The sequence below is a fragment of the Vanellus vanellus genome (genome assembly GCF_965231255.1).
Source record: "Vanellus vanellus genome assembly, chromosome: 17".
Taxonomy (NCBI): domain Eukaryota; kingdom Metazoa; phylum Chordata; class Aves; order Charadriiformes; family Charadriidae; genus Vanellus; species Vanellus vanellus.
The window spans coordinates 15,047,292-15,073,879 of record NC_138922.1 but is presented as its reverse complement, the minus strand read 5'-3'; the positions used below and the strand labels follow the sequence as shown (position 1 = coordinate 15,073,879).

At 60.1% G+C, this 26,588-nt stretch overlaps 4 protein-coding genes across 8 annotated transcripts; 1 reads left to right on the top strand and 3 right to left on the bottom strand.

Annotated features, from left to right (window-relative positions):
- Positions 1–1,432: 1,432 nt before the first annotated feature.
- SLC25A10 (solute carrier family 25 member 10) lies at positions 1,433–9,193 on the bottom strand (the record flags this gene model as incomplete). 2 transcript variants are annotated; one of them, XM_082492113.1, is made up of 12 exons in its annotated part: positions 1,433–1,763; positions 2,493–2,629; positions 3,453–3,509; positions 3,613–3,690; positions 3,949–4,041; positions 4,147–4,217; positions 4,729–4,772; positions 5,041–5,082; positions 5,498–5,546; positions 5,629–5,743; positions 5,905–6,024; positions 9,104–9,193. In XM_082492113.1, the coding sequence occupies 11 exons, from the start codon at positions 9,191–9,193 to the stop codon at positions 2,528–2,530; spliced, it is 861 nt and encodes a 286-aa protein (XP_082348239.1). In that variant the 3' UTR covers positions 1,433–1,763; positions 2,493–2,527. The 2 variants fall into 2 exon arrangements, with proteins under 2 accessions (XP_082348239.1, XP_082348238.1); XM_082492112.1 differs by having other exon boundaries at positions 1,433–2,629.
- Positions 9,194–9,554: 361 nt separating this feature from the next.
- Positions 9,555–13,472, bottom strand: MRPL12 (mitochondrial ribosomal protein L12; the record flags this gene model as incomplete). Its single annotated transcript, XM_082492026.1, has 4 exons — positions 9,555–9,948; positions 12,733–12,867; positions 13,010–13,090; positions 13,218–13,472. The coding sequence occupies 4 exons, from the start codon at positions 13,470–13,472 to the stop codon at positions 9,832–9,834; spliced, it is 588 nt and encodes a 195-aa protein (XP_082348152.1). The 3' UTR covers positions 9,555–9,831.
- Positions 13,473–14,437: 965 nt separating this feature from the next.
- On the bottom strand, positions 14,438–24,378 carry HGS (hepatocyte growth factor-regulated tyrosine kinase substrate). Of its 4 annotated transcripts, none has more exons than XM_082492393.1 (21): positions 24,307–24,378; positions 23,854–23,938; positions 23,401–23,476; positions 22,823–22,915; positions 20,759–20,882; positions 19,712–19,764; positions 19,138–19,206; positions 18,807–18,931; positions 18,490–18,568; positions 18,304–18,402; positions 17,826–17,921; positions 17,427–17,465; positions 17,199–17,342; positions 16,835–17,048; positions 16,473–16,645; positions 16,215–16,355; positions 15,959–16,139; positions 15,745–15,878; positions 15,319–15,435; positions 15,017–15,112; positions 14,438–14,924 (listed from the first exon to the last, which is right to left on the bottom strand). In XM_082492393.1, exons 1-21 carry the CDS (start codon positions 24,341–24,343, stop codon positions 14,817–14,819), a joined length of 2,283 nt encoding a protein of 760 aa, XP_082348519.1. In that variant the 5' UTR covers positions 24,344–24,378; the 3' UTR covers positions 14,438–14,816. The 4 variants fall into 4 exon arrangements, with proteins under 4 accessions (XP_082348519.1, XP_082348520.1, XP_082348518.1 ...); XM_082492394.1 differs by having other exon boundaries at positions 15,959–16,136; XM_082492392.1 differs by having other exon boundaries at positions 15,959–16,136; positions 16,835–17,045; positions 18,304–18,568.
- Positions 24,379–24,506: 128 nt separating this feature from the next.
- Positions 24,507–25,839, top strand: ARL16 (ARF like GTPase 16; the record flags this gene model as incomplete). Its single annotated transcript, XM_082492222.1, is given in 6 exon segments — positions 24,507–24,669; positions 24,672–24,689; positions 24,692–24,747; positions 24,845–24,958; positions 25,161–25,276; positions 25,507–25,839. Coding segments are annotated over 6 exon segments (639 nt in total). The 3' UTR covers positions 25,679–25,839.
- Positions 25,840–26,588: the final 749 nt, after the last annotated feature.

Sequence of the window (26,588 nt, the reverse complement as noted above, 5' to 3'; positions counted from 1 at the left end):
ACCACCAGGTAAACACATCCCGGCGCAGCAGCAGCGCCCTGGGCCCCCCCGAGCCCCCGGTGCTGGGGCTGGAGCGCGGCCTAGGCAGCCCCCCCAGCCCCGGGGGTGCCAGCAGCCCACCCGCCGCCCGCCCCGACCCTCGGGCACAGACAGATTTGCCTTGGGCCGACAGCCGTGGCGGCTGCGCAGGCTGTGGCAGCTCAGGGACAACCGAGCGTCCTCCCACAGGGAGCCCCACCAGCCCAGCCCCGGGGGCTGCTGCAGCACAGGGCTCCCCGGAGCCCCCCAGTTGGTGCCCCCTCTGCAGTCCCGCTCTGCACAGCACGGCCCGGCCACCTGGGCACATACTGGGGCTTGTGGGTGCCTCGCCAGTGCCCAGGGGGGGGGGGGGGGGGGGGGGGTCGGGGACTGATGGCTGCGCCCCCAGAGACAGCCCTTGCACCCCTCCAGCCCTGCATGGTGCAGCATGGGGCAGAGGGCAGGATGAGGCCAGGAGGGGCTAGTCAGCTCCCGCGAGTGCAAACACCACTGGCAACAGGCTGTTGACAGTCCCGAGGCCTCTCGTTTTCCGATTCTCAGAGATAAGAAGCGCTCCCGCACTGTGCAGCTGCCGGACACTCCGTGCTGCAGGCTGTGTCTGGCACATACTGTCCTGCCGGGGTGGCCGCAGTGCAGCCTGGCTGCTGTAAGGGACATAGGAAGAGGGTATGCAAGTGCGAGGAGCACAGGGACGGTGCAGCCAGTGGCACCATAGCCCGGCTGGAACATCCCTGCCACTGGCCGGCACAGGCCTGGGCAGGTCTCTATGCCACGGGAGGGTGATGGCCGGCTGTGGCAGGGCCCAATGGCTCCATCACTCTCCTGCTCCTCGTTGGCCTTTCGCATGGGTGGAAAGCAGCAACCGTCAGCCCTGGAAGCCACAAGCTACCACAGCCCAGCCGGGGCCAGGCAGCCCCCAGCCCCATACAAGGAAAAAGGGCTCAGCTCACCCCTTGCTCACCTGCTCATGACTCTCACTCGGGGCCAGGCACAGGAACAAAGCAGCGATGCCAGCCAGCATCATTAGACTTTGTTAAGGTGACGAGCTTTCACTTCTCTGCTGTCCCAGGCTGGCTCTGTTCCGCCTGCTGGAGCCCAATTAGTGTCACATCCAGGAGGCAGCTCCCACGACGAGGCGGAGGTGGGCAGGCGCCCTCAGCACGGCTCTGCCCAGGAGCCGGCTGCTGGGCTGAGACCAGGCACAGCTCAGAGCAGGGCTGGCCCAGGGGAGCACAGCCTGCAGATCCCCCGTGCATGGGGCTGGGAGGCACTGGGCACACACGCCCTCAGGCCTGGGGGCACAGAACACGGTGAAGATCCCCCTGCTCCAAGCCCGAGCCCTCCCGCAACAGGAAGGGGCGCAGCATCCCCCTCCCAGGCAGAACACCAGGCCTTGTGATTGTTCCACTGTTTAATATATATAAAGGTCACAGATATTCCAGTTCTTTGATCCCTCGGGGCCACCACGCACAGGGGTGCACAGGGCAGAGGGGCTGGTGCCTGCAGCCCCCGTGCACAGGGCGGTGCAGGGAGGGGGGAGCTGTGAGGCAGCCTCACTGTGAGGGGCGGGGGGGGCATGAGGCAGTGCTGGACAGACACCCCCAGCCAAGGCCGGGGCTGGTGGAGGGTGAGCGCGCTGTGGGCGAGTGAGTGCCGGGTCCTTGAGCAGGCGCTGTCCAGCCCCAGCCAGGCCTGGGGGTCAGCGGCACAGCTGTGACCTTGCCCTGGATTGAGAAGGTGAGAAGGGCTCCAGCCCGTGCCTGGGCAGCAGGGCAGGGTGTCCGCGCAGCTACCCCTTGCCCGCAGGGTCCATTCTCTGTCATCATTGGTATGAGGCACAATCCCTGAAGAATCCAGCAGCCGTTGGGCGCTGGTGAGTTTTGGCCAAGCAGAAGTGGGGAGTGTTTGGGGAGGCCAGAAAGCAGAGTGGGGATGCCAGGCTGCCCTGGGGCCAGCGGAGGAGCGCGTGGGGACACAGGCACTGAGGGAGGATGGAGCCTTGCTGTGCTGAACCTGCATCTCCCCTTGCTGCTTGCAGCAGAGGCTGGTAGCAAGCCCGCCCCACTGCAGTGCGGGCACAAGTGGAACTGGCCCCACCAGCCCCATTAAGGCTCTGTGCCCAGGCACAGAGCTGAAGGCCGGATCCCCCATTCTCCCCAGGACAGCACAGTCCTGCTCCTTGGAGGTGCGTAAGGGACAGGGCTGAGTGGGAAGACAGCAAAAAAAACCAAACCAACCCCAAACCAACAGTACAGAGGGGAAAAGAGGCTGAAGAATACCCCAGAGGTAACAGAGGTGCTGAGAAGGAGGTGAGAGAGGAAGGGGGAGTCTGGGATTGGCTGGCCACAGGCACTGGCAAGGCACAGGAGTGGGGATGAGGGGTGGAGGGAGCAGCGCTGGCCCCATACAGGGGAGAGGGGTTCTGGGATCTCAGAAGTGACCCGCACGCTCACCCTCCCAGGGTGAGGCAGGGTCCTGTCCCTCCGACTCAGGTGACCACTTTGATCCCAAAATATTTGCGCAGCTGCTCCAGGAAGACAAAGGTGAGGACGGTGTGAGGAATGAGCCGGATGGCAGCAGGAACGAAGCCCTGGAAGGGGACAGTGACAACAGGGAGAGTCAGCATGTGCCTGGCCCTGGGCTTCCCTGCCAGGGCCAAGGGTGGCCAGCAGTCCAACCCACAGGGAGCGGCACAGCTTGCAAGCATGGGGGAGCGTCTGGCTGGGCATGCAGCACAAGCTGCCACAGCGGTGAGGGAGGCACCGCAGCCATTGCTGTGCACACAGATGTCAGCATCATGCATCAACCCCTCTGCCCCCCAACATATCAGTGTCAGCATCACCACCACGTAGGCAGAATCTCAGTAGAAGCCCGGGTCAGATCCCACAGCCCCCAGTTCAGAAGGGGGTTGGACGCTGTCTGGGGAAGATGAGCAGACAGGCTGTAACGGGGAAAATGCCTGACTGGCAGCATCTGGAAGAAACCTTAGGTGCAAAACCCCTTTGCAGGGGCCTTCCGAGGAGTGAGACTGAGCACATGGGTGACTGCACCAAGCCCCGGCACGTAGGACCCAAGAGCTGACCAGCATGTGCTGGTCAGTAACATCCAACGAATGCTGGAGCACCACTGCCTGTACCTGCATTCCCATTTGGGAACCCAAATGGTGTAACAGTGCAGCTGCTGTGGTACCCAGACCCAGGCTGCAAGCCCAGAAGAGGCTGAGGCTGGCAATACACCGGGGCCAAGCCAGGGACTGGCAGACAAAAGCCTGATGCAGGAAGCACTCAGGCTGCCGGCAGCAGAGCCTGGAAGGCTCCTGCCCCAGAACCGTTATGGACCTTAACCTCTGCTCCTTGACCAGTCTCCCCACACACCACCTTACCAGCGTGTCCCACACACCCCCAGTTAGGTACCTTGTAGAAGGCAAGTGGGCCGAGCTTGGCAGTTTCCATGGCACAGTGAGTAACACCCTGGAGTGAGAGGGAGAGAGATGAGGAGGTGCAGAGAGGCTGAGGCCAGTGCGTAAAGGGGACAGGACTGACAGCAGCGAGGTGGGCAGGACGGGCGACTCACCCGGTACTCGCCCTGGGAGTTCATGAGGCGGGTCTTGAGCACGTCCAGGGGCTGGCACAGGAATGTGGCGCAACCACCCTGGGGGGAGTCAGCAGGGGTTAGCAGCTCCGTCTCACGGAGGAGACCCAGGTGCCAGTAACTGCCATGGTCACTGGAGAGACCCAGAGCCCTGCCTGGGCCCAACCCCAGGCTGGGAGCCCCACCAGAACCTCTGTGCCCATCCCTGCCGCATCAGAGTCCTGAGAGGCAGCTCTGGCAGCCCCAGCCTGGGGTCTTGAGCCTGGTGGCTGAAAAACCCAGTCCCAGCTCTGCCTCCCTGCACCCAGCCCTGCTCACAGCGATGAAGCTGGCCAGGAAGTGAGTGAAGATGTTGTCTGACAGAAACCCAGTTGTGAGAACCAGCTGCTTGGCCTGGTCATAACAGGAGAGCTGTGGAGACACGCGGTATTAGTGACACATCCCTCCCTCGTTGCCACACCAGAAACTACCCCTGTCCCTACCCCAGGCATCTACTGCCCAGCAGAACTGTCCTACCTGCCCAACGGTGACTAGGGCCCCTCGGCTGGATGCCATTGTAGCTCCCGAGAAGAGTTTCTTCAAGCCCTCTGTGGACAGAGAGACTGGGATCAGCACAGTCCTGGGACATTATTCACACACCTCCTGGGAGCCTCCTTCCCTGCCTGCTCTGTCCCCCAGACTCCTCATACAGCAGCACTTAAACCAGACAACGGCAAATATGCCGCAGGAAAGGAGAACCCTTCAGAACAGTCCTACCTCCTCTCCCTGCTGCCATTCCTTCCCCTTCCCACCTGCTCCACACTCTTGTGTTTTTTCATAGTGGCTCTCATCAGGTCTCCCTTTTCCACTGGACATGGGCAGGCTGCCTGGCCCGTGCCCCAGACAGATGCTGCGGAGATGCTGGGCCCTGCCCGACCCTCGGCTGCCCTGGCCCCAGAGGCACCGTGGCCACCCGCCGTCCCCTCTCCCTGCCCCGGCTGAGCAAGACCCTGCAGCGACTCCCAGACAGAGCTCCCTGGGCCACTCCTGCCACGGTTTCCCAGTGTCAGCGAGGACACCCCAGGCGCGCTCACCCTACCCCGGCTGGCATGGCCTCACCTTCCCGGAGGACGCGGTACATGCCGTCCAGGGCATGGGAATAGCTGGAAGGAGCGAGAGGGGAAGGTGTCAGGGTCCAAGGCTCCCCAGCCCCCCGGCAGTCCCACCGCCCCGAGCGGGCAGCTGCCGCTCCCGGGGCCCCGGACACGGCTCCGCCGCCCCCGGGCACGGGGCCCACCGCTGGTGCGGTGCTGCCACCCCGCGGCCACACGGACCCCCGGACCCTCCAGACCCCCCTCCCCGCTGCCCCAGTCCACTCCGACCCCCCTCCCCGCTGCCCTGCCCCCCCGGGAGCCCCGGTCCCCCACTCACTTGCGCCGCAGGGAAGGTGGCTGCTTCACATCGTTCTGCATCCTGTAAGGCAGAGCACCATGGGATGAGGTGGGGGCCGGTGACATGCCATTGTCGTCCCCCCTCTGCCCCCCAGCACTGGGGGCCGGGGGCAATCCTGCCCCTGCTCAGAACAGCCAGCAGAGGCCCAGAAGATGAACTGCATCGCCCATTTGCAAAGGGACAAGCAAGCTGCCTCCAGCCCCACACCCCCTGAGGGCCACGCAGGGACAGGGGCCTGGGGCTGTCACACTGAATGGCAGAACAACTCTGGCCCTTTGGGTACAGAGCTCCCCGCCAGGACTGGGCTGCTAACCACGGGGCAGCCTGGTCAGGAGAGAAGTCAGTAACAGAGGGAGTGCCCCACCACCCCAACTGCTGCCACACACCAGCCACAAGCCTCCCTCACCAGCAGCAGCGGAACGTGGGCAGAACTGACCTGACGTTCACCATGTCTGCGGGGGTCCCCACAAACCCGCCAGTGAAACCTGCAGCCAAAGAAGAACTGGGGTCAAGGGGCTCCTCCAGCCCGAGGGAGCCCTGGGCTGCGGGACCCTCCTCCTCACTCACCTCCCACTGCACCCAGCAGCACTTTCTGGTAGAAGGGGGGAGGCCCCTGGCTGCCTTGGCCCAAGCGGTCCCTTGCAGTCTCGTAGATGGCAAAGCGAGTCAAGGAATATGTCATCTGGAGGAGAGGGAGAATGAGCCACTGTGCCCCCGCTGGATGCCTGCCTCCTCTGCCCTGCAGCTCAGGGCAGCCTGTCAGCTCCAGCCCGGCTGCCAGCGTGGCAGAAGCTCTGTGCTGCCTCGGGGGACCGGAGGCCGTCAGGGCACAGTGGCACTCACCTGCCGGCACAGCGAGGCACTGAGCCCATTGTAGAGAGCCAGGAAGCCGTCGGTGCGGATAACACGCATTGCCATCCCCATCATCCGCATCTTCACCTCCTGCTGTGTCTGCAGGTGGACCTGGGGCACAGTTCAGCAGCATCAGCGCACCAGAAAAGGGAAGAGTGCGGGGCAGCGGAGGAGGGATGACTGCTCCGAGTCCATGTCAGGGTAACTCATTAGCACTTGCTCAGGAGCTTCCGCACAAACAGCAATAGCTTCAGGCTCCCCCCACCTGAGCAGTACTTGGAAACTGGCCCAGGCCAGCCCAGCATCAGAGTGGTGGAGGCTGGCAGAAGAGGAAGTGCCAAGGCACCTGCCCACAGTCCCTCCCAGGCACCTGCCCAGCTCGGTGGCCTCAACAGCACGCCCCAAGATGAAGTGGTAGTGCCTGCTCCTCCAAGAAAGGCCGTGGGTCACATCAGGGCAGGAAGCATACATATGCCCATGAGTGAGCGGGTTTGCTTGGAGGGACCACGACAGGGCCAGTGAATTCGTGACCTCCTGCTGCCCTACACCCTTGCCATGAGAGGCAGTAGGCATCCAGAAGGAACTTCCCCTCCTCCTGAGCTGCAGGAATCACAGCTGCAGGAAGACAACCCTGCAGCCCTGCTCACCAGCTCCAAACTGCTCCTTGCCACAGCCAGCACAGCCTGGGCATCTGGGCGCTCCCCTCCCTACACGCATCAGCCCAATGCCTCCCACCACCACTGGAGGAAGTGGCAGCGGGACCGCAGGGGCTGGCTGGGATGGAGGAGCCATGTTGGCCGGTGCTGGAGCATGTTCTGAATGCACCCACTCGGCCCCACGCTGCAAAGATCACATGTGGGTCAAAGGCCCCAGGAGATAAAACTAAAGAGAGCAAAGTGCCGCTGGCAGGGGACCAGGCCTGGCTCCTGTTACAGAAGCCCCGGCACAGCCAGGGCGTGGGACACGCAGCAGGACACTGGGAACAGCCTCTGTCTCCCATGTGGGGCAGCAGCAGAGGTGCAGGGAAGGGACCCACCTTCAACCCCAGCGGGCAGATTTCAGATGTCAGGGACCAGAGCTCATGGTGGGCTGGGGAGCCGGGCGAGCGGCTGCCAGGCAGTCTGGGGCAGAGGGAGCGGGCAGGCAGGCAGGTACACCAGAGCTGTGCCTGGAAGCACTCCACTGCCTGCCTGTCCCAGGGCCGCAGGAAGGGCAAGCAGGGGAGGGGCTGGCCAGCGCTGTGGTCACCACCGCAGGGCAGGCAGCCCCGTGGGCGGCTGGTGGCTGTGTGCAGTGCCGGCTCAGGGGTTCCAGCAGGGGCGCGAGCACCCTCTGGCCAGGCTGGCTGTGGCCTCCTGCTGGGGCCAAGGTCCAGAGGTGTGGTGAAGCACCCTTGGCCCTCTGCCCTGCCAGACCCTGAGGCCCCTCCTGCTTCCCCACACCTGGCATCAAGTCCCTGCTGCAGGGGAGCTCTGGGCCAAAGCAGGTCTGCGTTCCACAATCAGGTGTGAAGCCTCTGGCAAAACCAGCCGGCTGGCCTGGGCTGCTCATGGGCACAGGGCATGCAGGGGCTACGCGCCCGCAGGGAATAGTGCACAGGGACGCAGCCCAAAAGTCACACCCGTCATGCTGGCTCAGATACAGACCTAGAGGCATGTGCCAGACTAATTCCCCTTCTTAGCGCCCTGCCAGGGCATCCTACACGAGCTCCCACGGGCTGCCAGCCACCTCCGCTGGGCAGACAGGGCCAGCCGGGCACGGCAACAGGCTGAGCACTGGGGGAGTGGCATCCTCCTGCCAGCGCTGGCTCCTCTCCTCGGCCTACACTCGGCACATCTTCCCCTCTCCCCATGTTGTGAGGTGGGAAGGGGCTGCCTGTCCTGAGCCTCATCCATGGGCACAGCCCCGGACACGGCAGGGTCTGGCCTGGGCTTGCTCTCCTGCTCCCCGTCCAGAGCCTGCCCGGCTGCCAGGCTCGTTTCTGCTTGGCCAGCACACAAGGCTCCGGGCAGCGCTGGCATTCGCCCCGTCCGTGGGTGCTGGCAGATCAGGGCTGCGCACGGCGCTCTTTGTGCTGGAGCAGGGATGCCGGGCTGTCCGCGGCTCCTAGGTGACATCTTGGCCTGAGGACACAGAGCCCAGTGGGCCTGCGTCCAACGCCACAGGCCTGGGAGCCATGGCCATGCCTCACACAGGCGCCTGGGCAGGGCGGGCCAGGGTGTCCTCCACAGCCCCCAGGGCCGGCACCCCGCGCCCCCCCGAGCCCTCAGCCCCACACCACCCCCGGGCCAGGCCCCTGTCCCCTCACCACCGGACCCCTGAGCCCCACAGCCGTCCCGGCCCCCCCCGTACCCTCTCCCCCGGGTCCCATGGCCGCGTCCCTGCACGTTCGGGCCCCTCACGGCCCCAACCAGCCCCTCAGAACCGGCCTCCCGGCAGCTGTTTCCCCAGTCCTCCGCGGCCGTTGCCGGACCCGTCACAGCCGTTGCCCCCCACAGCCTCTCCCCGTCAGCTCAGAGCCGCTCTCCAGACACCCAGAGCGGTTCCCCTGCCCCCTCAGAGCCGGCCCTTCAGAACCGGCCCCTCACGGCCATTTCCCGGTGCCTCAGAGCCGGCCCTTCAGAACCGGCCCCTCACGGCCGGTTCCCGGTGCCTCAGAGCCAGCCCTACAGCCGCTCCCGGCCCCTCACAGCCGCCTCCCCCACCAGCCGTTCCCCGGTCCCACAGAGCCGTTCGCTGGCCCCGTCAGAACCGGCCCTTTCAAAACCGGCACCTCACAGCCATTCCTCGGTCCTTCAGAGCCGGTTTCGCAGCAGCTCCCGTCCCCTCAGACCTTCTCCCCGGTCCCCTCAGAGCAGGCCCTTCAGAACCGGCACCTCACAGCCAGTCCCCGGCCCCGTCAGACCCGTCCCTTCAGAACCGGAACCTCACAGCCGTTCCCCAGCCCTCCAAAGCCGGTTCCAGAGCCTCTCCCCGGCTCCCCAGAGCGCTCCCACATTCCCTCAGAGCGGGCCCTTCGGAACCGGCACCTCACAGCCGGTCCCCGTTCCTCCAAAGCCTCTCCCCGGCCCCCCAGAGCAGTTCCCCTGCCCCCTCAGAACCGTCGCCTTCACAGCCGGCCTCACCGCTGCTCCCCGCCCCTCACAGCCGTTCCCCAGTCCCCCGGAGCCAGTTTCCCCCCCCGGCTCACCTTCAGCAGGTCCAGCGGGTGGGTGCAGCAGGCGGCCCCGCACGAAGCGAGGCCGCCGAAGTACCAGCGCGACACGCGCCGCTCCGCCATCGGCGCCGCTCTGCGCTAAGACACGCCCCATCCTCGGGGGTCAACGCCACGCCCCCGCCACAAGCCACGCCCCCTCACACGGTACCGGGAGGGTCGTGGTGGCAGCGGGGTCGCCGCGATGAGCCCGGGGCCGTCGCGACAGCCCCGGGCTCCAGGTGAACGGTTCCCACCCCCCAGCCAGCTCCGCAGACCGAGAAAGGCACCTCTCCCCTTAATTAAGAGTGAATAATTAACAGGGAGATCAAACCATCCCGTTCAGGGTGGCAGCATCAACAGGCAGCTTGAGGAAAGAGGGGGGGCTGCTGCTGCAGTGGGCATGGGTTACACGCGCTGAGCCCGAGGGATGATTTTTGAGAGATTTAACCATTTTACAGGGGTTTGTTTTGGTTTGGTTTGTTTTTTTTCTGATATTTATGAAGGTAGAGTTCATTGCAATGCCGGAACTAGAGAGCGGCCCCGCCAAACCGTACAGCATTCTTGCACCGGATCGTTTCTAGAGAGCATTGCCACCACACGACTAGAGGACGTCTCGCACTCAGAGACATCTGGACCCCCGCTCAGGCAGCGGCCATCGCTCAGGCAGCGGCAGCGGGGAAGGCTGCCGTCGCTCCAGTCCCTCCGTGGTGAGACCGGGCCGCCTACTCCAGAACCACAGTCCCTCCTGCTGCCTCCAGCGCTGCTTTGATCTTCTCTGCTTCCTCCTTGGAGGCGTTAGCCTTGATCTCCTGCGGAAGGGACTCCACCAGCTTCTTTGCCTGTGGGAAGGACAAAGTACAAGACTTGTAAACTGGCTTTCACTAACCAGATTAACAGATTTAGAGCCATGAGCCTGACCTCTGCCGAAGGAGACCAGGGAAACTCACCCACTGGTCTAAAACCCAAGACTTTTACTTGAACTACAGCACATCCTGCCGGAAGACAGCTAAACCTGACTGCAAGTGATGGGCACATCCACTACAGCCCTGGAAGACCTTTTTTTGGCAAGTAATTGCCCACAAATTCCTCCCACTACGTGCACGGTGCTCCCAGACACGCAGCCCCAGTCTGAAGGTGCCTGGGATGCACACAGAGCCACCACGCAGTAACCTGCCAAGGCAGCTACCAGCCTGCGTTAGGTCAAGTTTTTTCAGTGTGAGTGTTTTGGTTCACATATTTCTGCCAGCGGGGAGGAGAGGCCGTCAGGGTTTGTACATGGCTGTGCAGGAATTTGCTGTACCGGATAAAAAAAAAAAAAAGTTCCAGTACAGACTATGCTTGACAACACGATCTTAGTATTTTCAGTACTTTTTACACAGAACTATTGGTACAATACAGTACCACAATATTTAAGGCAAGCTGAAAAGCTGTTTTTTAGACTGATTTAAAGGGACTCCCTGCAGTGCTGCTGTGCAGAAAGGGAAGGGAGCCTGGGAGGATAAGCCCCTGCTGCAGTCAGATGCTCTTACACAAAGCAGCAGCAACAAAACTATTCAACTCCTTAAAAACAAACCCTGGGGAGGTTCCTACAGTGAAGAGCTGCTGCCAGCCCTCTGCCGTGTGGTGCTTCCAGGTATTTAGCACCCAACAGATCAACCATCGCTGACAGAAAGAAGGTTGTGGTGTTTTAATTCCCGCTGGGCGCAGTGATGATGTATCCATGGTGGCAGAAAACACTTTTTGTGCTGGGATGAGATGGTGCAGCTGTGCAGGCAAAGCTTGGCAGGGCAGGCATGCCTCTACTCACCAGAGCCCAGGACAGTATCCGGAAAGGAGCCTGTTCTGGCTTGCTACGATGAGGACAGGCAACACAATCAAGGTTATTCATTTAAGATCCTTGCTCACTAATGCCTAACTTCTGTTCCAAAGCAGCCTCAGTCAAAGGAAGCGGCTGTTCAGAGCTCCCAGCAGGAGGAAGAGCAGGGCCCAAGCCAAGCTGGACCTGCACAGTAACAGCCACGGGGCAGAGAGGAAATACATTTCCAATCCCAGCCAGAGCCCACGGGAATGCCAGCCCAGGGCTAGTGACATGTGTGTTGGGCCGGCTCTGAACATGCTTTCAGAGGTGCAAACGGACTCGAGTCTGGCTTGCGCTAAGGATGTGCCTGTCTCATCAAGCAGTCGCTCCTGCAGAGCTGACCTGTTCAAGCCACATCAACACCCAATGTCCAAAGATTTCACTAGTAATACTTTCATCCAAATCACTAACAGCCCTACAGGCTATAAATAGATTCCCTGCATGTCTCATTAAAAACACCTCAATTGGATGGCAATAAAATTGACAATAAAAATGTATCACTATACTTTGAATACAACCTCTGTAGACAGAGCCAACCGTCAGCAGCAGTTTGTTTTGTGTGTGTTTTAACCAAAATACCACATCGGGTAAGTCAGACTTGACAAAGTTTACCTGCAACAACCTGCATCTACCAACCTTGTACCTGCATCGGAACTGCAACCAGCTCATTTGACAGGTTCCACATGCTAAGCCAAGTTGATTTAGCATTAGTTCTCCAGGCAACTTTCAACTATCTGCTGATCATGTCCGTTTCAGGGTTTTCATATTCTAATGCTTGCTTGGGATTGATAATGGATAATCAACTGCCAGACTAACTGAGCTGATAATTAGTTAATTATCCCAGTGCGCCAATAGAACTCACGTCTCAGCCACCAGAGTTTCTCTGTTACCGAACTCTTTGCTTTGCAATACAGTAATATGAATGGGTCAGATTTTCTGCAAATCCTTCTGATATCCCAGGCTACAGGTAAAAGCAGATTTTACAATGCTCAACATTTTTTCCTTGCAACTGGATAAATAGAAAGTGCTGCTATTATCCCCAAGATATGAAGCATCATCCAGTGGAAAACTGAAGCACATTAAATGCTTCCACAGTAGCAGCTGCATCGCCCGTTCTTTGTTCTGAGCCTACACCACGGCTCAAGGGCACGAGCTCAGATGCTGCACAGGACTGTGAAAGGCCCATCTTCCCTGAGGAAAAAGGAGGAGGCATCACCTACAAAAAGAAGATCTCTGAAAAGCACTGGAAGCATAGATTGCAAGTCACGTGAGTTAGAGAAACTCATCTAAATTCAGAAATATATTGACCTTGAAAAACAAAACCAAAAAACCTTTAGGGGAAGGCAAGCCAAATCCAGCTGTAATAAGGAATCCTGGCTGCTCCCTAGTTCTGCAGGAAAGCCCAGAGCAGCTCTTAGATTTGCAGAAGGTGAGGCTGGCACAGAAGACTTTGAGGTCTTTATTCTGAGCCTCCTCTTTCATCTCACCACTTCTGCTAGGGGCTCATCTGCTCGCCACACAGCAGAGCTGAGAGGAAACAGCCTTCTCTAAAAACAGCCACGCAAACAGACGCAACTGACTCCTGCTCTACACCTCGTCCACATCTTTGCACTGAGGCGTGCACACAGGCAGAGCGTTCCCCTAAACATGGAAATCCAGGCTCCCTTTTGAACAGAGAACTGAGGCCGCCGCTTGCAACATGCTTCAGAACCTGCCTGGGCTCAGGGGCAATGAGGCGCGGAGCATTGGGCAGCCCCTTCCTCACCTGCACCAGGTTCACTCCCGGCACGAAGTTCTTCACCTCCTTGATCAGCTTCACTTTGTCAGCGGGTTTCAGCTCTGTCAGCCGGACGGTGAAATGTGTTTTCTCTTTCTTGAGCGGGACTGCCTCCTCCTCCTCCTGGAAGCAGCCAGAGGTGGCTGAAGACACCCTGCCAGGCCCCAGGGCCCTCCTCCCCGCCGCCCCACGCGTGGGGGCCCGCGGGGCCGACACGGAGCCCCCGGACCCCAACTCCCGACCCCTCCCCCGGAGAGCCCGGTACCTGCGGAGACGCCTGGGAGGGCAGGAGGGAGGCAGCCGCCGCCGCCGGCATCACCCCCACGTCCGGGATCTTCAGCGTCTCCTGCGGGAAAAGCAGCGGCACCGGCGGCCGGTGAGGCGGCGCACGCGGGCCGGGCCGGGCCGGGCCGGGCTGGGCTGGGATGTGCCTGGCTGGGCCTGGCCGGGCCGGGCCGCCTCTCGCCACCCACCTTGAGGAGCGCGTTGAGGTCGGCCACCTCCAGCAGCGTCAGCCCCGCGATATCCCGCACCAGCTGCCGCACCTTGGGCGAGTACTCCTTGGCGGCCGTGTCCAGCGGCGCCCCGGCCAGCGCCTCCGAGCGCTGCGCGCGGCCCGTGCCCAGCGCCCGCACCCCGGCGGCGGACAGCCCGGCCGCGGCCCAGCGCCAGGCGAGCGGCGGGCGGCGGTGCAGGCGCGGCGGCAGCGCGCGGGCGGCGGGCAGCATGGCGGCCGCAGAGGACACGGCGGCGCTCTGCCCCGCGCTCGATGGTTCCGGCGGCCACCGCGCCGCACCGGCCGCTCTAGGCCCCGGCGCCGCGCCTCGGTGGTGGGGCGCGGATGGCGCTCTAGCCGCCGGGTCCGCCGGGACTCGCTCCCCGCTTCTCAACCCCTTCGAAAGAGCCCAAGTGAGGGTTTTAAAGAAAAAAACAGAGAGCTTTTTGCTCTGCTTTTGCTCCAGCAAAAGCAAAATACGTCTTCACTCCTAAATTTGTTTTACCAGAGCTTAACAAGAAATTGGTTTCGGATGGATGTAAAATTTTGGGGTGTTCTTGGCGTGAAGCTTCCTCGGAGACAACCAAGCCAAGAAAACTCAGGAGCGTATTTTCCCTTTCTCTACAGCTCCTGTCCCAGCAATCCACTGCAGACGGGCTCCCCTGTGTCCAGAGCCCGGGGGCAGAGAGGCCTCAGGAGGAACAAGGAATGGCTCCATTCCCTCGTGGAGAAACGCTCCGGGCAGGGGCAGCTGCCACCCGAAGAAACAAACCTGCGCTTAGTGGTAGATACAATCTGCACTGACCTGGCTCAGCAACCAAGTTTTCCAGCTGTGGAAGAAAGGCAGCCGAGCAGACCCACACCCCCTCACCAGTGAGTTAAAATGCTTTTTCTTTTGTCTTGAAAACATTTTTTCCAGACCATCTTCCTCCTCTCTCAAAAATTCAGATCATCCCTCACGTGCTCAAAGCAGCAGCGCACCGAATGTTCCCCTCTGTCCTTTCTGCCTTACCACGTTTCCAATTCCTAACTAAATATATAAACTCTAAAAGCATGTTTTAACCCCCAGCTCTTCAGAAGAAACACCCTCCCTCGGGAGCGATGTACTTGACTCAACAAACTCAACGAACTTTCTTTTGCCCAACCCTGCCTTTCGGGGGTCACCGATGCCCCACCACGCCACACTGCAACTCCTTCCCAACACTTTATTTATCACCATTGGCGCTCGGTCTCCCCGCAAGGGGCGGGCGGCTGTGCCACAGGTACAGGGATGGGCAGGGAAGGGAGAAGGCGCTGGCGGGGAACGGGGCTCGGTGGGGAGTGCAGCTCCCTTGGGGCTGCGGCCACAATGCCACCCAGCCCAGCCATGGGGTGAGGCAGGGGAGCAGCCCTGGTGTCGGGGCGGAGGGCTGCTCTCCTGCTGCCGGGTCCCCAGAGCAACGGTGGGACGCTGTGGTCCTGTGTCCCCCCGTCCAGGGACAGAGGCGGGGGGCTGAGGGGGCAGAACGTGAAGTACAGAAGTGATGCCGGATGAAGAGTAGTGTTAAATGGGACCCCCCACGCCCTGCAGCAGAGATCAGTCGAAGGAGATGAGCTGGGCCTCACCGCTGCCCTGGGGCTGCTGCACGGGGGCAGGTGCTGGCGGCGGCTGCTGCTGCTGGGGGGGCCCTCCAGCTGGTGCCATCTGGAACAGACGTGGCAGCTTCGTTACCAAATGCACCCTGCTGGGACCTCACTCCCCCCCCCCCCCCCCCCCCCAGGGACAGCAGCACTCACCTGCTGGTAGAGGGGCTGTTGCCCGGGCAGGTAGGACTGCTGGGCTGGCAGGCTGCTCAGTGCCGCATCCTGGCCGGGCAGGGCGGACATGAGGCCCTGCAGGAGTGAGGGGGCTCATCAGAGGGGCTGGGGGATGCGCAGTACCTGCAGGGCAGAGGGGGAGACCCACAGCCTCCGCCAGGCCTCCCCCCCTTCCCTGCCGCTGGCAGTATGGGCCCAGGGAGGCTCCACAGGCTGGAGCCCACCCGCACGTCATCCCCCCTAGCGGTCAAGAAGGGGCCCGTGGGGCAGGGAGTGCTGACCTGCATGCCGTAGGGCTGGTAGCCCATGGAGACTGACTGGCTGCCCATGTAGCCCATGGCACCTGACTGCGGGGCCTGAGAAATGGCCGGGATGCTCTGCGACTGCGAGGCTGCGCTCTGGGGAGGAGAGGCTGGTGAGAGGTGGTGCAGGCAGCAATGGCTCATCTCAAACGGATGCCCCAGGACCAGCACCGCCCTACCCGCTCCGCAGGAATCAGGGTGTCTTCTTCCCTCTGTGCCACAGGGAGCCCAGAACTGACTCCAACCCCAACCCACTCCCACAGTGAAAGCAGCAGCAGATCAGAGATCTGGGACCAACCAGCCCCTTCTCCCTCCTGCTCAGAGATCCCACCACTGAGATGGAGTGAATTGCGCCAGCCCTGCAGAATACTCCAGCCCACTGCAAGCTGCTCTGCCCTCACTTGCCTGGTAGCCCTGCGTTGGAGTTGGCTGGTAAGACGAGTACGCCGGGGTGGTGGTGGGCACCGCCTGCCCCTGTTGAGCCGCCTGCCCGCTGCCTGCCCCCGGCTGGTACATGTAGGCATTCACCATGTTGGGATCTGGGGCGGAGAGGGCAGAGATTGAAGTAACCACCTTGCAGCTCAGCCTCCACCCACATGGGATCAGCTCGATGACATACCTGTCCCTGTGACGGGCATTGCAGTGTATGGCGCCGTGCCCCCTTGTGCTGCCTGGTTCATGTATACGCTGTGCATGGGTGAGCCCTCTACGGAGCTGGCTGGGCTGAAGGTGCCAGGGAAGCTGGTGGGCCCAGAGGGCTGGTAGATCACCCCACTGGCAGCAGGCATGGCCTGGAGCTGCTGAGGGAGGAAAAGCAAGCTTTAGGCCATGTCCCCTGGGACCTGGCAGGAAGGTCTCTGGCCCAGCAGCCATACTTGGGCATAAGGCAGCGAGAAGGCTGGCATCTGGGCTCTCATCTGGATGGTCTGCTTCTGCTGCTCCAGGCGCATCTGCCTCTCCTTCTCCTGCTCCTGCAGCCGCTGGATGGCCAACTGACGCTGCATCTCCAGGTACTCCTGTCGGAACAGGGCTGTGAAGGTTAGAAGCCAGGACACCGCAGCATCCCCTCCTGCCAGGGCAGGCCTGCTGGCTGACACGGCCCCGCATACCCTGGGAATGCTTCCCTGTCTCACCTGCTTTTTCTGCCTCATGATCTCCAGCTTCTGGGCTAGCTGGATCTGGCGCTGGCGTTCTGCCTCCTCTGCTGCACGGCGCAGCTTCTCCCGATGCTCCTCTCGCAGCGCATTCAGAGCTCCACGTGCATCCCGGATCTGGGCCAGTTTGTCCTGCAGACCTTCGTAGTACACTGGCAAGGGAAGAGACAGCCTCAGGGACCCTTTCGGGGCAGAGCACCCAGGCCACGCCTGCACACCACACTGGCTTCTCTCCAGAGAGGCTTTGTCACAGGAATGCTAAAACCTGGTGCTGGGGAAGTCCTGGCAGCCACCCGCTCCTCCCCAGGGAGCCCGCGCACGGCCCGGCAGCTCCCACGTACGCCTACGCTCATCCAGCTGGTTGAGCAGTTCCAGCAGCTGGGGGTGCATGTTGTTGATGGACTGGAAGAGGGACAATACGGCAGAGTCATTGGTGATGCTGCGGCCCCGCATGTGGTTGCTCTTCATGCGGTTGACAAACGTGGTGACCGCATTCTGCAGCGCCTTCAGGAACTGCTCGTGGTTCTCCTCAGACTCGCCGTTCTGGTACTGCTGCTGGAAGGACAGGGCAGCCAGTCAGCCTCAACTCTCCCATGCCGACAGCCAGCAGCAAGCCTGCAGAGCTGCTTGACTGGGCTGAACAAAGGAGTTGGGCACTTCTCAGCCCTCAGAAGCTGACAGACACAGGTTCAGGTCCCCTCTTACCTCAACAACACCGAGCTGAGCAGGGTGGGCTTCCCCAGGCTGAGCAGCTGGCTCTGTGAGGGACAGAGGTGCTGACGGGGTGGGGCTCTTGCGTACTTCCTCTTGTTTCTTCTCCCAGTAGTTGCGGTTCAGGTACCGAGCCAGCTGCCAGAGAGAGGAGGAAGATGAGCATCGCAGCCCCACTGGGAGTAAGCCTGTGCTGTGGACTAGTAAGGCCTGGATCCTTACCTCCGGGTCAATGTCCTCAGCCAAGGGAGCAGAAGAATTCTGGAAAGAGACAAACAGGGAAATCTGGTTCAGAGAAACCAGAGACCTGCAGCTCCCACACAGATGTTCTGCTCAGCCTTGTCCATGCACAACCACCAGTGCTGAGCCCCAGCAAGGGACTGAAAGGAGACAGCTCTCTCCTTCAGCCAGACACATGCTGCAGCTATGGGGAAACCGCAGAGGCACCTAAATGCCAGCTGAGTACAGACCTTCTTGCTGAAAACACAATAGTGCTGTGAAAGAGCAAGGAATTGAATGGGGCCAATCTTTTCTCTCAGAACAGAGATTAAATCTGACCCAAGCAGGGCAGATTTGGGCTGCGTCCAGCCACTTCATGTTCAGGGGCTCTCGAGAACGTACCACAGGTGGGGAATAGAGCGTGCTGACCGGGGGAGCTGATGACGTGACGGGTGTGGGCTCAGCCTTCGGGTACATAGAGTAGGTTGTTTTCTGCCTCTGCAAAAGAGAAAAAAACCAGTCAACTCAGGGACTGTCTAGACTCCTCCAAATCACCCAGTCAGCAACAGACTAGTCACACTGGGTGCCTGAGGTTCCTAGCGATGGCCAGGCACAGCTGGCAGACCCAGCCTCACACTTCATCCAGTTCCCACAGGCCAGCGTGCCCCAGGGCATCCAGCTTGGGCACAGCCTGCTTCCAAGATGAGGGACTGCAACACAGCACATGCCTGGCTCCACATCCACCCTCTCATTCCACAGGCCTCGCGACTCGCTCACACCAGGACACTCCTAGAGATCTGCTACCGCACAGCTAGGAGATGCCCAGCACATCTGGGCTGTATGGCAACAACCACTCCCAGACGTCAAGCACGGCACGAACCATTCTCTCCTTCTCCTCAGCCTCTGACTGAGACAAGGCAATAGCTAGCTGGAGCTCTTCCTCCTCTTGCAGAGCTGTCTCGTCACGCTTTGGAGGCAGCTGCAAGGGGAAAGTTGAGGAGGTGGTCAGTAAAGGGATCAACAAGCAGGTCAGGATCACTAGGTCACCTACGGGGCAGTCACTCACCTGGGACTGCTGAGAGAGAGGGCTGGTCAGGTACTCGGGGGGCAGTTCGGAGGTGGCAGCAGCTTTACCTTCAGCTTTCCTGTAGTCAGAAAGAAACAACAGTGCAAACTGAATGCTCCTTCCTCCACACTGGAGCCTCAGCTCTGCACAACAGTACAGCTGTAAACCCCGTTCCCAGGAAGGACAGGAACCCAGCCCAGCCCGCACAGCTTGGGAAACCCTCGCTCTGGTCTGCAGAAAGGTGGCTCCACACCAAGCTTCTCCCCTCACAGTCCCAGCTGTTGCAGGGAAAGAAACACATCACAAAGTGTACTGACTTGTTGAGATGCTCATAACAGGGCTCGCAGACTCTCACTTCCTTCTCAATCCCAAACTTGGGGATGGTGGAATATTTGGAGGAGCACTTGCCACAGAAGATCTGCCCGCAGGCCCTGCAGTGATGCTGCAAAGGATGGGAGACATTAGTGCAGTCGCAAGACGTTCCTTGACTATTAGACAACATCACTCAGACACTCCTGACACTTCCCTGCCACTGGCCAGGGAATGCAGTCCAGCCCCAACACACTTCCACACAGGCTCAGGGGATCCTGCAAGTACCAGGGGGCTGTGCAGGAACAGGGAACTCAGAGGGGCATGAGCGGCACCCACCTTCCGCGTCACAACGCCAAACTGCACTCGACATCTGTGACACTCCTCGGCATCGACCCAGTCTGGAGCCTGTCAGGGTTAAGGAAACTTGCATAAGGAGAGGAGCAGGGCCTCAAGAAGAGTGTTTCCACTGAGCTTTTCAGCAGCTCCTATGGCTAACTAAGGCACTCTCATGAATGGGGGAGATTGGAAATATTTGCAGCTCAACAAGAAATATTAATCCCCACAAGTTATCTCCTCTTGTGTTCCTACAGACTGGGATGCTTTCCCAGTCAGCAAGAGATTTTCTAGGAATGTATCTGCACAGCAATCGCTTTAGCAATACCCTGCTGCCACGTTCAGACTGCCATGTTGCTGGAAGGCCACCGAGAAGGGTAAGATGAGACTAACTCCCTGTCCTGGTCAATTCTCCCCTCTATCACTGCCCACGTGACAGCTGGGAGCAGTATGTACCCAGCAAGGTCTCTAATTGCATGAAACGGAGGAATGCAAGAACTGAAGGTTTAGTAGGAAGGGGACAGGAGAGCAAGGTTTGTCCTGCAGTGCCAACTCCTTCCCCACCAGCAGAGCTCACCCTTTCTGCAGCAAACATGGCATCACTCTCTTTGAACTCCGGGAACACGTGACCTGTGGGAGAAGTGACAGTGTCCTGTTGTGAAAGGGCTCCTCTGCACAGGGAGGCTGTGGTGCCTACAGCCTTGTGCCATAGATCCCAGCCACACACATCAGATCCAGATCAGCACACCTGCCCTGACCATTATCTTACTCTGACACAACTAACAGCCATCCTCCTGCAGGAGGCCAGAGGGCAATGTTCGCACAGCACTTGCTGCTGTCTGCGACGTACTGGGCTCTCAGCCACGCTCTTGAATGCACAGGACGATCCCCTATTGGTTTCCCTTATACACCTGTAAGGGACATCAGGGCCCTGTGGATAAGGCTTATTTCTCAAGACCTTGAACACAGCATGGGGGTGAAAAAGCCCACTCTGTGGGCAGGCAGGGCTTTGAGTCTCACCCCTGGAAAGCCAAGAGTGTGGCAACACCGGCTTGGTGGGGGATTGGCTCCTCCAGGCTTTGCCACTGCCAGTGAAGGTTCTGGTGCACAGAAAGAGGCAGAGACAACAGCGTGTCCCTTCCATCACAGGGAAGGCTGCCATCCCCAGGGCAAGAGAGAAAGTGCCATACTGACACTCTCAGAAAGCGGGAGTGTGGACCCATCCTGGAGGTACTAATGAAAGACTGGGAGGAAGGAACCACCCCACTGTACATCCCTTCCCAGAGGACATGATGATTTGCTGCCAGTTTCCTGAAGAATATTCGCAGCTCCTGCTTTTCAGGTCTCACTGACAACCCTTAGCTGCTAGCTGGGCTGGAGGCCCAGAGCAAGGCAGCGTCCGATCCTGGGACAATGGGGCTGTCCTCTCTCTGCAGCAGTGGGATTCAGTCACTCCCAAGAGGTTCATCAAGTATCAGGCACCAAGAAAAATCTCAACATTGCAAGTCCAGAATTTCACTAACAGCAGGCAGGGTCCTGACACCCGTTCCTCCTCCTGCAAGGCTCCTCCAGAACAGAGCTGCTTGGCCAACTGTCCACCCACCTTTGCCCACAGAGTCCTCACCTTCAACCTTCATTATCTGATAGGTGTCCTGCACCACCTTGTACTTGGGCTCATTGCGGAAGGCGTGAGCCCAGGCCTGGATAAGGTACAGGATCTTACTGCGGACACTTGTCTCCACTTGCCTCTGCACAAATAGGGAGGAAAAAAAACATCTGAGGAAAAGACCCTGAAAACCAATGGATGGTGTGACTTCCCCGGAAGAGAAGCCAGAAATGCCATTCATGGAAAGACAGACTTTAGAGTACTTGTGCAAGGTAAGAGCTGTCAGAAATCCACAATAAGGACAATTCACAGCAAGGACTACAATCTCCTTTAGCTTCCCCACTTCCCCACTCCATCCTTCAGAGCAGCACAGGCCAACTTGGAAAGGGGTGCGGTTACGCTTTGAGAAAATGCCCAGAGACTTGCAGAGCTGCTCCCCAGGGCAGGCGTGAGCACTGGCCTGCCCAGCATCTTTGTTCACCTTCTCACAAGAGTTACTTGTCCTGCTCTCAGAAAATCATGGGACCTACAGCTACCCAGCTGAGCAGAACAGCACAGTCCACCTCACCTGAGGGCTGACAGGGCACCATAGGCTCACAGCTGGAGGGTGTCTGGAATGTGTTGGTGCCAGGCTGTCAGCACCTCCAGCCCCAAGACTCCTGCCCAGGAATACCCAAAGCTACCTCAGGACATGACACAGTAAGGACAGCTGGGAAGCCTGCCCTTTGGAGGCAGGGGTGGTTGTATCTCAACTCAAGGAGCCAGAGGAAACTTGGCAAGCCTGTTTCTATCCCAGCCAGCCTCCGAGAGCAGCCCTGTCATCAGCTGACCAAGTCATTGCACATTCACATGACTGGTTGCTCCAGAAATCCCCCAGGAAGCAGAGGAGCATTGTCAAGCTCCAATTTCAGCTGAGAGCTCAGCCCACACAGCATGACTTACTGACAATTCCTGGAGTGCCAAACTGCTAGAAGATTTGGCAAAATCCTGCATTCCACACATGTCACAGCCCTGAACCTCATCACAGCCAAAGCCATTTTACCAGCACGGGGCATTTACAGGCAGCAGAGTTCCAAGTGCAGAAGGAGAATGGGTCTGCAGCATTTATGAAACTGAGGCAGACAAGGACTGGAGAGAACCACAAAATCTCTTGATCTGATTTCCTCAGCACTTGGAGTGGCTGCGCTACTACACCTGGCCATCACATTGCAGCAGTGTTCCTACCTCAGCAGAAGATCCTGCTTGGAGACTGAGTCAGCCCTAAAAGGAAGGTGACACGGGAGACACCCTACTACAGTGTGCGAGATGATGGGACTCGTACAGCTCATTCACCAAATACCTGGGTCATCCAATCATCTATTTCTGGCAGAAGACGCAGGCTGTAAGGAGGGAACAGCACTACTCTAACAAGCTCTTGTCCCTCCTGGGGCTGGGAACTGGAAATAGAAGTTCCCATTTCCACTTTGCTTGTGGAAGACTCCAGTCCGTGGATGCACAGAGCTCCTGTGAGCATCATGTTATATCAAACTGGTAATCATATATCAGCTTGTCAGTGAAAACAGCCAGGTTTACATCCTGCAAAGCTCCTCAAACAATTCCACAGGCCAATGAAACGGCCATGATAAAGAGGAAGCTTCTGCCAGTTTTCACCTTGCTGCTTTACCTTCCTGTATGTCTTATATTGTACTACGGGAAGGGAATTCACCTCACCGCCACTCAGGTCCTCGGTGTGACTGCCAGATCATCACCTCTGTTTTCCTTTGCTGTCTCAAGCCAAGCAAAGCGTGGCACCCAGGAGCATTTACCATGATATGGTCTAGGCCTTTACAGCAAATTTCTTCCTCACTTCACATTACTTTTGCTCTCACGGTACCTTCTCTCCCTAGCAGGCACTCCTTAGCTCCCACACTCATCCCTTCACATCACGCAATACAGTTTGCTCTTTTCTGAAATGCATTTCCAAACAGTTTCCCTTCTGTTCCTTACACAAAGGGAATGAAAGACAGGACATGCACATTTTCTCCTTTTGCTGCTTCTTTTCCAACCTCACACAAAAATGAGAGTAAAATAAGATATATTTACCTTGAGTATTTCCTTCAGTTCCTCCATAGTCTGTTTATTGGCCACCTCATCATGGACTGTTTGGCCGCAGTTTTTAACCACCGACTCCATGACCTGCAAGGGCAAAGGACATTAGCCTGCCACTTTCTTCCTTCTCTGTGGCCCGCGATGAGTCACAGCACGCATTACAGGTTACTGCAGCCAGCACACCAAGATGGTGAGTCACATTAGGGCAGTGTCGGTCAAGCCAGAGAAATCCACACTGCCACACTGGAGAGTTAGCTACGCGACAACTGCACGGTGGCCTTTGTACCTCTGCTGTGTAGAGACAGACCCCTAGGGACAGTGTCTCAAGTTCCATCTCTGTCTAACTCTGAGATGGAATTAAAGAATGAAAACCATGGCCTGCTGATCAGTCACTGAACTGCTGCGCTAGAGGCAGGAGGAGGCAAACTCCAAGCCATGACTCCACGGCTCTCCATGCAGGGCAAGGAGTGCTGTGCAGACTGCGCAGCCCAGGAGGCAGGCTTACAGCAGACGCGAAGTTCCCCGGCCTGTGAGCCGGGACCCCGCAGTGCCCAGGTTTGGGCTGACGTTACCTCCAGTGCGTAGAGTGCCACGTGGGGATTCTTGTCATTGACTTTCTTCTTGATAGCATTAACGGCATATTTTGCTCTGGGTAAGGAGAAAGAGCACACATCCTTAGGTGATCAAGAAACTGAAGGGAGATTCCACCTGTTGCTGATAACCCGCTAACCCCCACCTCAAAACAAGGGTTCAGTTAGCTCTTGGTCTACATGATTCCCCCAAGGCAAACCAGAAGAGAAGGAATAAACACATTCAAGCTTGAGTTTCCCTAAGGATTTCAGGCTAGAGGCAACTTACAACTCAGCAAAGTACCTCAATGCGTCAGAGCGTACCGTACTGCCTTTCCAACGCTTTTCCGAAAGGGGATAACAAAACGTGTGCTGCCGCAGGCTGACAGGTCCGAGACCCTCATGCTTTGCCTTACAAGAACAGGGGGAGCTGTGCTTACAGCGCATTCAACTTACTGGGTATCTCCCTGACGGATCATGTCGCAGATTTGCAGGATGGATTCCCAGTCCGTCTCCAGCAGGAGCTGGCTAGTAGCCTTATCTGCAAGGAATAAACCTATTAGGCTGCTGTAAGCAGTTCTGCTTATCTCGCCTCCGCTCGGCTACCGCTGGCGCGTTTGCAGGGAAGCTCCCCCGGGCGCCGGCGATGCCCCAGACTGGCGCACTCGGAGATAAAAACCCCGATTTTTCCCGGAACGCGACAGCTCTTCCCCTTCAGACGCCCCAAGGCGCTCGGCACCTCGGATCCGCCGCACCGGCTGCTGCGAGCCGCGGGCCCGGCTCGGCCCGGGCTGTGCCCGGCGGCGGCCCACTGCCCCAGGCCCGCCCCGGCCCCCGAGGCCGAGCGCCGCGGACCTCGTCCCAGCCCCCACGCCGCCCGCCGCGCCGCGGAAAGGCCGTGACCGGTACCGAGGAGTCGCTCGAAGGTGCCGCCGCCGCGCCCCATGGTGTCCCCCCGCCTCCGGCCTGCTCCGGCCCGTCCTGCCCCACCGCCCCTCCGCGAGCGCTTCCGCTTCCGGCTTGGTCTTCCGGCTTCCGGCAGGGAGGGGGCTCTTTCCGGCGGCGCGGGGCGGGATGGGATGGGATGGGATGGGATGGGATGGGAAGGGATGGCCGGCACGGGGCGGCCCGTGCCTACGTGCCTGCTGCTGGGGGCGGCGGGCGGCGGCAAGACCCTGCTGGCGCGGCGGCTGCGTCATATCCGGCGGGGACGGGGGGGTCCCGTCGGGGCGGGGATCCGGGGAGGGGGTCCCAGGCGGGCCGTGTCCCCGCGGGTTGTAGTGTCCTTAACGGTCGGCACAGCTGAGCGCCGAGGAGGGGCTGGGTGAGCCCCCGGCCACGCTGCCCACGGTAGGCTGGGCCCGGCGGGGGCGGCGGGCAGCCAGCGGCCCCGGTGCGGCCGAGGGGCCCCGGTGCGGCCGTGCCCAGCAGAGCGCTGTCCCGGCAGGTGGGCACCAACCTGACCGACCTGCGGCTGCCGCGGAGGACGACGCTGCGGGAGCTGGGCGGCTGCATGGGCCCCATCTGGCCCAGCTACTACGGCGAGTGCAGCGCTCTCATGGTGAGCTGTGGCCGCACCAGGGCCCCACACCGGCGGTGACGCCGACCAGAGCCTGCGGGGCTCGGTGGTGGCCCCCGCTCTGCTGCGGGGCATCGAGCCCCTCGGTTCCGCCTGGGCTGTGGGATTTCCCTGGTCCGACCCAGCTGTGCGCAGGGCCGTCCGAGGGCACACCGTACCGCCGCTTTCCCTTCTCCTCCAACAGTTCGTGGTCGACGCCGCCAACCCCACGCAGGTCTCCTCCTCCTGCGTCCAGCTGCTCTCCGTCCTCTCCGCAGCGCCACTCGCCTCCGTGCCTGTGCTCATCCTCTTCAATAAGATGTGAGGAGAGGGGGCAGCACGGGGGGTGGGGGCAGCAACGGGGGGTGGGGGCCTGCAGTGGCTCCTGCATCCCTTCTATCAGGTGATGCCCGAGGAAGCCTGGCATGTCCTGGGGGGCAGCAGCCACACTTTGCCATACTCTGGGCCTGCGGAGACCCCCAGGTGGGGGCCAGGCTGGGCAGGAGAGCCATCGCAGTGGACTAATCCGGCCCCCCCTCTCCTGGCTGCAGTGACCTGCCCTGCTACATGTCACTGGTGGAGATGAAGTCGCTGTTCCGCATGCAGGACATAGTCTCCTGTGCCACACAGCCCATCACGATGCTGGAGACCAGCGCCCGCAACGGCACCGGCCTGGCTGACGTCCTGCAGTGGCTTCGGGCCACGCTCGGAGAACCCCGCTGACCCTGACCCCATAGCAGCACAGGCGAGTCCTGTCACCGAAGGAGGCAGCTGGCGAGCAGCTGCCCTGTGTGGGGCCAGGATCGGGGCCCAGCGCAGTGTCACCAGCTGGTGGCAGACAGGACCTCTGAGGGACTTTACAGTAAAACCTCTACTGTACTGTCTAGCCTGGCGACTGCCCTGTGCTTGGGTATAAACCCCAGCCTTTTGGGGAAGGGACAAGCAGGAGCATCAGAGGCCAGGCTGTGCTGGCACGGGGCTGTGCCAGCACCTCCGGGTGCAGGAGGGGTGATTGTGATACTCACAGGTAGCAGGGCTGGGGCTGGTAATGGCCCCCAGGGTGGCGGGCGAGTGTGTGTGGGGCTCTTGCCGGGAGCTTTGGCTTTGGGGGCCTCATAGAGTGACATGGGGGGACATGGGGAAAGACTATGGGGGACATGGGTGGGTGTTGGGGGGCTGGGTCAGACGGAGCTGCTGGGGTGCCTCAGTCAGGGACGTCTCATGAGCTGCAGCAAGTGCCAGCCTGCAGCTGCTCTCCAGCACTCGCTCAGGCTCAGAGAATGGCTGGGTCTGTGCAGAGAACCTGTATCTGTGCCCACACCGTCAGCCGATCCCAGCGCCCAGCCGGGTAGGCAGCTGCAGCACTGGGCGGTGTGAGTGCCAAGTCATGGGGGTAGTTGTGGCTATCTGGGCCTGGCATGCACCGCAGCACAACCCTCCCTGCGTCTGTGGGTGTGATGCCACAGGGGCAAATGGCTTTCTATGGCTGGGGGCTGCTGACAATGCTGTGGTGGAAAGTGGGTCTTGTGGCTGGGGCCACAGACGTGGCACCATGATGGCGAGTGGCTCCTGGGGCTCTACGTGATGAGGCAGCAGTGGCCCTTGCTCCCACGGAGTGGACTGAGCTGGGCTC